The sequence below is a fragment of the Delphinus delphis genome, chromosome 11 (assembly GCF_949987515.2).
Source record: "Delphinus delphis chromosome 11, mDelDel1.2, whole genome shotgun sequence".
Classification (NCBI taxonomy): domain Eukaryota; kingdom Metazoa; phylum Chordata; class Mammalia; order Artiodactyla; family Delphinidae; genus Delphinus; species Delphinus delphis.
Window position 1 is genome coordinate 2,737,027 of NC_082693.1, and position 12,881 is coordinate 2,749,907.

General features: G+C 39.6%; 1 protein-coding gene across 6 annotated transcripts in view; it reads right to left on the reverse strand.

Annotated features, from left to right (window-relative positions):
• ERC1 (ELKS/RAB6-interacting/CAST family member 1) overlaps window positions 1-12,881 on the reverse strand; it is a 393,002-nt gene that overhangs the window by 194,185 nt on the left and 185,936 nt on the right. For 4 of the 6 annotated variants that reach the window (XM_060024061.1, XM_060024060.1, XM_060024058.1 and 1 more), the window contains one exon: window positions 8,679-8,810. The exons of the other annotated variants lie outside the window; for them this stretch is intronic. In XM_060024061.1, the coding sequence (XP_059880044.1) occupies window positions 8,679-8,810 (132 nt within the window). The remainder of the gene's footprint in view (window positions 1-8,678; window positions 8,811-12,881) is intronic. 6 annotated transcript variants of the gene reach the window in all.

A 12,881-nucleotide genomic window follows, 5' to 3' on the forward strand; every position in this document is an offset into this window, starting at 1 on the left:
TCCAAGACTTTACTATCGAAATGATTAAACAAGACTACTGAGAAAGCGTTATCGTGGAGACTGGCAGCTAACAGGTAATCAGTAAAGGCAGTACCTCGAGCAGTCGTATTAAGAGAAAGATGCTATGTACGTGTCCTGTGGGCCACATCTTCTGGTAATAAGCCAGGCACGTATTTATGGACTCATCAAAAGCTTACTTTGCAGAAATATACAGAGTACACAGGTACTCTCTCAGTTTACGTGCACTTGAGGTTAACTGGAAGAGGCGTGTACGCTGTGAATGGCAAACACGAAGCTGAAGTGAAGGAAAAGAGCCACAGCCATACCTCACCTCCCGGCTTTATATTCTGAGCCCGGAGCACTCTTCGGAGCTAAACGTGCATACCCAACTGCCTACTTGACATCATGAGAAACAGGACGCAGGCACCTCCAATGTGACATGTACAAAGCTGACCCCCTACCTTAAACTCCCCCTCCTCCGGCTTCCGCAGAGTTGAATAAACACCACCACCCTCCTCTTACACCGTCATGGCGGAAAAGGTGGGCATCGGCCCCCCCACATCCTCCTCCCTAACCTTCCCCACGCAGACCAGCAGCAGACCCTGCTCGTCCCACCTCCAAGCAGCCAACACCCTCCCCCGCCCTTGCATCATGCCGCATCTTCCTGACAGGTACGGCCCTCCTACCCGTGCTCTCTCTCTATTTATTCTTCAGATAACTGCCAGAATAGGCTCTCAAAACCTAAAATGGATTTTCATCACTCTTCTGTTTGAAACGATTTACACCACAATCTGGTTTCTTCCTACCTCTCCAGTTTCATGTCAGACCATCTGTTCTCACTTGTTTATTTACCCACTCGCCCACCTACGCGCTCAGCCACCAGCTCGCTTCTACTCACTCCTCTCCACTAACCGGTTTTCCTTTGGTTCTCTGATTGCGCCTCGCTCTTCCACCAGGGGGTCCACACACCGTGGTTCCCCCGGAGGTAAACCTCTGGCCATTCTTAATCTCACTAAGTCCTGTATACTTCTCCGCGGCTCAGTTTACGCACCGATGCCTCTGTGGCGCCTTCCCTGACCATTCACCCTCTTGTTGCTCTTTCATAAAACACTAAACAGGGCTTGGTTTGTTTGTGGCACAACTTTAAAGAATATGTTTAAATCTGTGATCACCGACCTCCCTAACATGCAAACGCCGTTAGGAGAAGGGACCATTTTGTCTGGCTCACAAAAATAGTCACAGCTTCTAGAACACAGCAGCCTCTCAATAAAATTAATTAAATGAACAATGGAATAAATGAAATAGGTGATATCTCTGAGGCCATTAAACTCTTAACAATGCTGGGGTGGCACATACTCCTGGGGGACAGACATCTCCTTCTCACTTGTATAACTATTCTACTCCTTTTTCTGACACTAACTCCAATGCTCATGCTATAAATTTAAGTGTCTAGTTATATGAATATGGGGAAACACACATGATTATGACATCTCATATTTCCCCATTATTTCTTAAAGGAAAAATTACTTTTGACTACCATGTAGACCACGGATGTTTTCCCAAAAACAAAAGTGAAAAAGGGACCAAGGACAAGCAAAAAAGTGCATGTACTTGTATATTTCATTTCTACAACTCTGACAGGCTCAGGAGAAAAAAACTGAGTAGTAGCTGCTAAGTACATGTGTGTCTATGTATTTATCCATCCATCTAACACATGAGAGAATCCAGCTGTCTGATACACTGACCACTGGACAGATTAAATAAATATAAAAACTCAGTCCTGCCGGGGCTCTAGCCACAGTTGAGGTATTCAGCTGGAACATGGGGCTGGGCTGTCATCTTGCTCACATCTTATAAGACATGCCCAGCGTCTCCAGGTCCTCCTGGACAGCGCTCCTATAGACTTCGGAGGCTTCAGTAACCAGCAAGCACTTGTAACGAAAAATGTACATCCACAGAATTTATGTCAAGAGTGAAAAAGTAACCTCTGTTTAGAATTCAAATCCTTTTAATAGGGAATGGGATTTGGATACCACATGTGAGCACCAAGAGTGTACACTGCTACTGAAAAAAATCTGTTTTCTAGGTACTTTCAGTACACAGGAAGTGTGTGTGTGTACATCTATGTGTTTAAGGGGGAAAAAAGTCATGAAAATTCAAACAGATATTTCCAATTGTAATTTAAGGTTATGAGGATCAAACACAAATTTTTAAAATCCTAAATATTTTGTATCTTCTTATTTCTAGGAATAAGGTATAAGCATAATGTTCTAAAATCCATATTTTGCTTCAGATAGTGCTAAAAAAGTATTCTTTTCTTTCCCTTTCTCCTTCCTAAAGAAACCCACAGAATACACAACTTTGTAAAACTGAAAAATATTTAGCATTAGGATAGGAGTTCACAGTACACATTTCTAGTCCTTTACTAAAGCTACCCATACTCTCTTCATGAGGAAAACCTAAAAGTAAACTGGAAAATAATGCACAGACTACGATCCTGCACTGACCTAAGACACACTCAGAGAACGAACAACCCAATGAGCAAAACCATGCCCACCTGAGCAACCTGTTAGCTGGCTGTGGCATCCTCAGCTGATGTAGATACTACAAAATTCTAGGCCAGGCAAGGGGAGAGGACAAGGATTTCCTCAATTCACAGGAATTCAAACTTCATATATATGTAACCGGGAACTTTTAACAATAAGCATGTCATCACTGGTACCGAATCAACCAGGTAGGGTCTATAGATAGTAAGTTTCTCTGGGGCCTAGCCAGGTTGGACCAGTCCTCCCCTTGGAGCTATCGAGGGCAGTGGTGGTAGCAAGAGAAGTATCAGTAGTAGCTAATGTTGACTGACTACTCTCTTTACACATACAACAACCTCTCTTCATGCGGTAGATATACCAGATTATGCCAGCACCTTTATAGCACTATATACCAGTACCAAGTTTCTTTGACAGCTCAAGAACTGACACAGAAATAACTCGCCCAAGATCACAATTTGTAAGTGATGGAACCATAATTCCAAAGAAGGTTTCCAACTTGAGAACCCACTTTTCTAGCCACCAGGTACTATAGTTTCCCTAAAGTTCTGCAGTGGCCTTCTGAACTAGAGAGGCACAGTATAAAATCTCTGTACCTAACATATCACTTCTGCCTTTCTTGGACTTGATTCTCCTAACTGAGGACGCTAATTTCAGCTTTGTAGGATAAGAGTGTTTTCTCAGGTGAGATGAAAAAGCCTGAGGGAAAAACTGGTTTGAGGCTAAGAAATAAAGAGTTCTGAATTTGGATGGTTTCAGGTTGAGATTTCAATGAAATGCTGGAGTAAAGATACAAAGTAGATAGGAAGTAGACTTAGCTTGGATCTCAGAAGAGAGAACTGGGCTGAAAGTACAAACCTGACGTGGTAGCAATTCTACTTCTCCTACTAATACAGCTAACACTCTTCAGCACAATTTCTTAGTTCTTACCCTGAACAAGTTTCTTGCTAGGGCATTCTCATCTCAGAAAACGGAACCACCACCTCTCAGGCGTCCTGTCAGAAATCGGAGGATCACTTTTGTTTCTTTTTCACCCTTACCCATACATGCAATTCATCAAATCTTTTTAGCTCTGTTTCCATTCTAAACCTGCTCACTCTTCTCCACCTCCACTGCCAGTATATGAGGTACTCAGCCTAATCTGCCCGCCCGCCCCTAGACCAGGAGTCTTCCACAACGACTGTGCTTGTATACCTCTTAAAGAGTTTATATAACTAGGATCTTAACTTGATATATGATTTTTTGGCATCATAAGTTAAAGAGTTGGTATCACATCATAAGTTAAAGGATTGGTAGGCATCGAGGGAATTTAAATCAACATAATAAAGGCCATATATGACAAATCCACAGCCAGCATCGTTCTCCATGGTGGAAACCTGAAACCATTTCCACTAAGATCAGGAACAAGACAAGGTTGCCCACTCTCACCACTATTGCCCAACATAGTTTTGGAAGTTTTAGCCACAGTAGTCAGAGAAGAAGAAGAAAAGGAATCCAAATCAGAAAAGAAGAAGTAAAACTGTCACTGTTTGCAGATGACATGATACTATACATAGAGGATCCTAAAGATGCCACCAGAAAACTACTAGAGTTAATCAATGAATTCGGTAAAGTAGCAGGATACAAAATTAATGCACAGATATCTGTTGCATTCCTATACACTAATGATTAAAAATCTGAAAGAGAAGTTAAGGAAACACTCCCATTTACCATTGCAACAAAAAGAATAAAACAACTAGGAATACGGGCTTCCCTGGTGGTGCAGTGGTTGAGAGTCCGCCTGCCGATGCAGGGGACACGGGTTCGTGCCCCGGTCCGGGAAGATCCCACATGCTGCGGAGCGGCTGGGCCCGTGAGCCGTGGCCGCTGAGCCTGCGCATCTGGGGCCTGTGCCCCGCAACGGGAGAGGCCACAACAGTGAGAGGCCCGCGTACCGCAAAAAAAAAAAACAAAAAAAAACCCACTTAGGAATAAACCTACCTAAGGAGACAAAAGACCTGTATGCAGAAAACTATAAGACACTGATGAAAGAAATTAAGGCGATACAAACAGATGGAGAGATACACCATGTTCTTGGACTGCAAGAATCAACATTGTGAAAATGACTCTACTACCCAAAGCAATCTACAGATTCAGTGCAATCCCTATCAAACTACCAATGGCATTTTTCACAGAAGTAGAACAAAAGAATTTCACAATTTGTATGGAAACACAAAAGACCCCGAAAAGCCAAAGCAATCTTGAGAAAGAAAAACAGAGCTGGAGGAATCAGGCTCCCGGACTTCAGACTATGCTACAAAGCTACAGTAATCAAGACAGTACGGTACTGGCACAAAAACAGAAATGTAGATCAACGGAACAGGATAGAAAGCCCGTGCACATATGGTCACCTTATCTTTGATGAAGGAGGCCAGAATATAAAGTGGAGAAAAGACAGTCTCTTCCATAAGTGGTGCTGGGAAAACTGGACAGCTCTGTGTAAGAGAATGAAATTAGAACACTCCCTAACACCATACACAAAAATAAACTCAAAATGGATTAAAGACCTAAACGTAAGGCCAGACACTATAAAACTCTCAGAGGAAAACAGAGGCAGAACACTCTGTGACATAAATCACAGCAAGATCCTTTTTGACTCACCTCCTAGAGAAATGGAAATAAAAACAAAAATAAACAAATGGGACCTAATGAAACTTAGAAGCTTTTGCACAGCAAAGGAGACCATAAACAAGATGAAAAGACAACCCTCAGAATGGGAGAAAATATTTGCAAATGAAGCAACTGACAAAGGATTAATCTCCAAAATATACAAGCAGCTCATGCAGCTCAATATCAAAAAAACAAACAACCCAATGCAAAAATGGGCAGAAGACCTAAATAGACATTTCTCCAAAGAAGACATACAGATGGCCAAGAAGCACATGAAAAGCTGCTCAACATCACTAATTATTAGAGAAATGCAAATCAAAACTACAATGAGGTATCACCTCACACCAGTTAGAATGGGCATCATCAGAAAATCTACAAACAACAAATGCTGGAGAGGGTGTGGAGAAAAGGGAACCCTCCTGCACTGTTGGTGGGAATGTAAAATGATCCAGCCACTACGGAGAACAGTCTGGAGGTTCTTTAAAAAACTAAAAACAGAATTACCATATGATCCAGCAATCCCACTACTGGGCATATACCCTGAGAAAACCATAATTCAAAAAGACACATGCACCCCAATGTTCACCGCAGCACTATTTACAATAACCAGGTCATGGAAGCAACCTAAATGCCCATCGACAGACGAATGAATAAAGAAGTTGTGGCACATATATCCAATGGAACATTACTCAGCCATAAAAAGGAACGAAATTGAGTCATTTGTTGAGACGTGGACGGATCTAGAGACTGTCATACAGAGTGCAGTAAGTCAGAAAGAGAAAAACAAATATTGTATATTAACGCATGTATGTGGAACCTAGAAAAATGGTACAGATGAACCAGTTTGCAGGGCAGAAGTTGAGACACAGATGTAGAGAACAAACATATGGACACCAAGGTGGGAAAGCAGCGGGGGGGTGGGGATGGTGGTGTGCTGAATTGGGTGATTGGGATTGACATGTATACACTGATGTGTATAAAACTGATGACTAATAAGAACCTGCAGTATAAAAAGCAAACAAACAAACAAACAAAACAACTAATACTAAACTTTCTTTGGGTTATTTGTATGGAAATATGTTAATACAAATGTTTCAGACATTATATGAAATTCCTAAAAATCTTATATGTTCTGGTATAATGTTATAAGTCATAAATTCTAGTTATTACTTTAAAATGTATATCTCAAATAACTAAATTTCCTTGTCAATTGCATTATAATGAACTTTCATCAAATCTTTAACCGTGGTCATTTTTAAGGCTTTTGTCATTTACAGATAGTTCTGGGTGCACTCTGATGCTTTTGCAAATACGTTCCTATAAAAGGGTTTCATCTTCAGGGAATTCATGGAAAAGACTCTGACGAGTACAGGTTTCTGGTAACTGACTGTACTGCTGAACTGAATGAATAAGCATTTTCAGAACTCTAATGGAAAACTGATGAACTCATAAAAGTGCTAACAAAAGATCAAGATAAAAAAAATTAATTACATGGGACTGAGTGAACTGATGAGGGTGATTATAATTTTTGTGACTTTCTGTTTGAATTAAAAAAAAAAATCCCACAAGGACTCAGAGGCAAAAAATATACAAATCAATTTTCTCTGCAAAGTAAAGGAGCTGTTACAGTGGAGGATTCCTGCACTGAATGTCAATATTACGACATAGTATGAGTGTGTTTCGTGTTTGGTAATTGCAATCATTGTTGCTTTTGTTGTGGTCACCCATTTACAATGCTTGGTGTCAGTCTATTTATCTCTTGTAAAAATGAAATACAGTGTGCGTGTGTGTGTGTGTGTGTGTGTGTGCGTGTGTGTGAAAAAAGAAAAAAAGAAAGTACAAGAAAAATAAATAAAATAAAAATAGCCTATTGGGCTTCCCTGGTGGCGCAGTGGTTGGGAGTCCGCCTGCCGACGCAGGGGGACACGGGTTCGTGCCCCGGTCCGGGAAGATCCCACATGCCGCGGAGCGGCTGGGCCCGTGAGCCATGGCCGCTGGGCCTGCGCGTCTGGAGCCTGTGCTCCGCAACGGGAGAGGCCACAACAGTGAGAGGCCCACGTACCGCCAAAAAAAAAAAAAAAAGCCTATTAATATCAATCAATCTGCCCCAGAAAGCAAATTATAAACAGTTCACACAATAGCTTAAAAAAGAACATGTAACAGCAGTCTATATACCATGACATGATTTATTATTAATTGCCAAAATTTCTACATGATCTCTGGTATGTAAGACTTGTCACTAAACAATGATCCCAAAGCAGAAAAAAATCTTTACAGAAAGACAAAATGGGGAACATTTTGAAAATAGAGGGAAAAATGTAAAAAAGATAAAATCAAGATACAAAAAAATCCTTCCTTGCCCTGGAACAATGGTTGACACTACCCCTTCTCTGAGGCTCTCCACTACCCAAGCTCTGTTTAACTGTACATTAATAAATATTCAAATAGAAAGTGGACCGAGACATTTATCTAAGAATAGGGCACTGAAAGAAACTCATTCTGGAAAGATCAATTTTCCTTCAGCTTTGCTAATAAATGTCGGTTTGTCTTTCTACACTTGACACTAAAGAAACCAGATCCTTGTATCTAAGTTATGAGGGGACACCCTGTAGTACATACCACGACACGTCTGCTTGGAAGGTACCCTTCTTCCTTGCTATGGCGCTACCCTAGCTCACAAGAGCTCTGGTGGTCTGATCAAAGGGCTGCCCAAAAGATTCATGTCACCCTCTCACTGAACACTTTTTACCAATAGTTTGGCACTTACGTTTCTCCAACAAAGAGATGGAAACAACACTGGAAAAGAGACACTCTTATAATGGGAACTGAGATTAGAGCCTTCACTTGTTAAAATGATTTCTTCCATTCAGACCTCCCACCTTTATTCTTCCTAATAAAAAGTTTAAAGCAAGGGCAGAGAATCTAAAAAGACATATAAAAACATAGAAAACAAACAGAAACAGCAGAGTTCTTTAACAAGTCACCTCCGGGTTGAGATGCTGATCTGGGACTCCCAGGTGTCACGGCATCCACGTCCTTCATACCTGTTACCAACCTCAACTTGTTATAACTTTAACGGCTCTTGTGAACAAGACAGGCTATAAAATAAATAAACGTTTTGCTATTTAAATCAACGGCTTTGACTCAGAAGTGTTTGTGTTTTCCCATTCAATTTAAAAGCAGGGCTGTGCTCAGTCTGGTGACAGACAGGCAAGGTAAATTTCATCTCATCAGATGTGTCAGCATACGCAACATCAATACATACAGGTCAGCCCCAAGTGTGCAACGCACAGATGACTGCATTGACGTGAATCAAGTCTTAATACGGCTATGCTTTAATTCTTACTTAACTCTAAATACTTACACTCAGTGAAGTGCTTTGAAACCCTGCAAACATACATTATGTACTGTTCACCTAAGCCATACTGGTTGGGCTTCACCCTCCTTTAACCAGCAGCACTGCCGTAACTGTAAAAAATCGCAGACCTGTTTTTCAGCACTGGTCCTGGCTGACTCCTCCTGTGCCAGCACCATCTCTCGCTCTGCAGTTATCTGTACACTTTCTCTTAGTGCTTCTTCCAGCTCTTCAATCCTGTCATCCTTCTTACGGAGACTGTCCTGGAAAACGACGGAAGACCAGGTGAAGGAGACTAATTAACTCAAGGAGAGCCCATTTATCAAGGAAGGGCTATGTGCTTATAAAATGTTCTTCCCTTCAGAAGTATATCTAGGCCAAAAAGATATGGACACAAAGGAAAGAATAAAACAGGGGAAGAAAGACATAAAGAGGTTGAAGAAGTAAGTATATTGTTAAGAGCAAAGGGTCAAGTTAGTTAAGCAAGAGAAACCTGTGATGGACTTCCTCCGTAACACACCGAAGAAAACTGTTAGTGTTAGGCAGATGGGCGGCAGGGGCCTGATTATCTAAAAATGCAAAGCCGTTTCTGAGCTACTCTCTAAACTGGGCTTATAGTCAGCTTTGATGAAGCCTAAGTCACAAGACTCAAGAGCTAAACATTCTCTCCCTGCAAAGTTAAGCCCAGATGAAAAAGTAAACAGCATGATCAGTCGGATTATATGCTACATATAGACAATTGTTGGCAAATTCATTTTTTAAAAAAGAAATGCAAAAGATTTCTCCTCATGAATTCAAGAGAGTAAAGTTTTCTCTCAATCTCATATAAGAAAACTAAAAATAACTGGTGATAAGTAACTGGTCTGGCTAAGGATGAGTAATTTGGTTAGACAACCAAAACCCACTAGGCCTAACATTCTTCACATGTCTAAGAAGTAACTTTCGGGGAGGTAAATATGGATTTCTACCAGAAAGACAAACAACATCCTACAGGACTTTAAAATCATGTAAGATAGACGATCTTAAAAGAAGAAGAATAAATGAAACAGTTTTCAAGTAGTATGAAGAACTGGATCCATCAGATTATTCTAAGCATTTCTTCTTTAAATAGAACCAGAAGACTAAGAATAAAGTGCTGCCTTTTATTAACAGATGAAACAAAGAACAAGGTTTGTCCATTCATTCTCCAACTTGCTGAACACTCACATCAGCAAAAGATACCAAAGGATTTTGTCTTTTATCTATGCAACTCTTATTTGATCTTATTGTAGTTCAGTTTTCATAAGTACAAAGTACAAGAAAGTCCTTTTTTGACAACTCTGTCTTCAGAAATCTAGAACTGAAATCTAGAACTGAAATCTAGAACTGAAATCTCTCGAACTGAAATCTCTAAGTCAGATTTTTCTCCCAACTTTGATGGAATGGCATCTATTATTTAACATCCTTCCTAATAAAAAGTTGTTATATCTTTTGCTCTCTCCCATTTTTCTCAATTAAAAAAAAAGGTTTAGGAAAAAGAATATTCACATTTTGATGATGTATGTTCATTTTTTTTTTAAGTATTCATTCTTCTTGGAGATAATGTTATAAAATACTCTGATTTAGTCCCTAAGTAAGGTTCTGTTTTATGCAGGGCATTTTAGCTACAACAAAAAAATGCTCTTTGTTGAAATCTAAATGCTTCCAGTTTGCTTGCCATTAACAGCGGAGTACAATAAGGGTTTCTACAATGAGGCCAAGCAGAGAGAGACAAGGAATGACTCCCTTGAAAACAAAGTCCAACATAGTTTCTCTTGATTCAAAGAAAATGAAATGTAACAGAAGGATTAAGTGGAAAGGAATGGATGCAATGATCTGTGCAGTCCTGTCAAATCCTCTAATGAATGACTACATCTGTAGTAACATGGGGATTCTGAATTACAGATTCCTGTAAGCAAATAGAAACACAAATGGTTCCCGTTATCAATTAGCTGTGAATAGCTCAGTGTTATGTTTATGTCCAGCCTATTGCATCCTTCACCCTTAAACTGTCTTCTGGAGATCTCCTGAGAGGCTTCTGGTAACCTAACCTAAAATGAGGGTTATTCCAAATAAATTCCCAGGAACCCAATTTCAAGCAAACAGGTTTACTTGCTCTTCTGCATGGGCCAAAAAACAGCTTTGAGGCTTTATCAATAAAACTTTTTTTTAGAGCGAGGATAATTAGTAATTTGTCATACTGAAAGTTTCCCTGAAACCAGTGTTAAAACCAGAGTCTACAAGATGAGCTGTGTGTGCAAGGTCATTTATTTAAAAGTTTTCTGGACCTAATGGCAAAGCCTGGTGCAAAATCTTTCTCCATGACAAAAACGAAAAACAGAAGCCAAGTGAAACCACAAATAAAAAGAAAAGGAGAAGAGACTGTTGAATCATTTTTATGAGATACTGTAAGTCATGTTACATCTCAGTATAAAACTAGGTATGGGACCATCTGCTCTAAGGAACTCATATTAAACCAGGGCAATAACGAGAAAAATGAAGATAGCAAATCAAATACCCCCCCACCATCTTTAACAAAGTCCAACTACTGAAACCATACAGTGAATAAAGTTTGGCTCTAGTTTTGTTTTTGGAATCTTAACAGATATCTGCTAAGGCAAACCAAGGAAGTTTCCTTTGTACTGAACAAAACCTTGAATCTATTTCATTTAATAAAATATTGAGCCAATGCCAGAAATAAATAGAACCTTTTAGTTCTACAAATATTGGAGCCCTAACCACACTGCTAGGTCATATTTATAATTATTCTTTCTTGTCCTCACTGTTTCTTCAAGGTTAAATACATTTTTCTGCACTTAGATTATAACATGGGTACTTTTTTGTAACGTTTAGAATACTAGAAAAAAGAGAAGATCTTAAAAAGTTTAGAAAGGGCAAAAATGATCACCCATAAAGAATAAAAAAATGGAAGGCAGTGGAATTTTTAATGGCAACACAGAAAACTAGAAGACGATTGAGGCGATGCCTTTAAAACTCCGAGGGAAAGATGACTTCTGATATAGAATTCTACATCCAAACTATCAATCTAATGTGAGGGTGGAATGCAAAGTCTGAAAAACTTTACCTCACATCACAGACCCTCAGAGAGCTACCAGGTCTGTGCTCTGTCTCAAATGCATGGTGAAGGGAACTGTGGAGGTGACAACCAGCCTGGAGAATAAGTACAGTTTGGAGTAGAGGACAGAAAACTCCAGGAAAGATGTTTCCAAGAAAAAAGTGCATGTAGAGATTACCTGAGGTTAATTAATAAGGGATGATGTATTTTACAACAGTAACAATATTGGGAGGAATGTCATGGTTGGAAAAAGGAATTTGGGAATAAACTGGTGATATGTATACAAATAACTAATCAAACAAACAAACAAACCAATTACCACCACCAGGAAAAACTACAAGTCCAATAAAGGAAATGAAGTCATAATATACTACGTGCCTTGGTCACAATAATGCAAAACTTGATATAATTATGTTGGAAAGACAGAGAGGGAAGAGTGCGGGGTGACCTGTGTAAAAAAGCCAATTCCTCATCACTCAGGATAAGAACTCAGTACATAACTAATGTCCAAATGAGAAAAATAATCAAATAACGATAAAAAAGTGGAAGTAAACAACAGAAGAAACAACCCAAAGAGGTGAAAGTGGTCATCTCCGAGGGGCAGGAATCAAGGTTAGACAAGAACGAGGCAGATGAGCCGTACAGTACTGCCTTGCTTTGTATACAATATAAATATATATTGTTCTGAAAAAAATCAAAATGAAATTAAAAATGTTAAAAGAATAGTGCACACTGCCAAGTAAATTAATAAGAATATAGAGAATTTTTGGAAATAGTTATAAATGTGGTGACTATTTCAGATACTGATACTCTAAACATACTAACTATTTATTATGGAAAGAGAAGAGCTGACTGGACAAATGTGTCACAACTCAGTGCTAACGGCAAAAAGGAATAAAAGTTTAAGAAAACAACATGTATGAATTTTAAGCCACTGTACTCTTCAGTTTTCTCTTCAAAAGTCCTGTGAAGACACAGGGAACAGACTTGTGGTTGCCAAGGCGGTGGGGGGACGGGAGATGAAGGGATGGGGAGTTTGGGATGAGCAGATGCAAACCATTATACACAGAATGGATAAACAATAAGCTCCTATGTACAGCACAGGGAACTATATTCAATGTCCTCTGATAAACCATAATGGAAAAGAATACGAAAGAGAATGTACATGTATAACTGAGTCACTGTTGTACAGCAGAAACTGACACATTGTAAATCAACTAGACTTGAATAAAATACAATT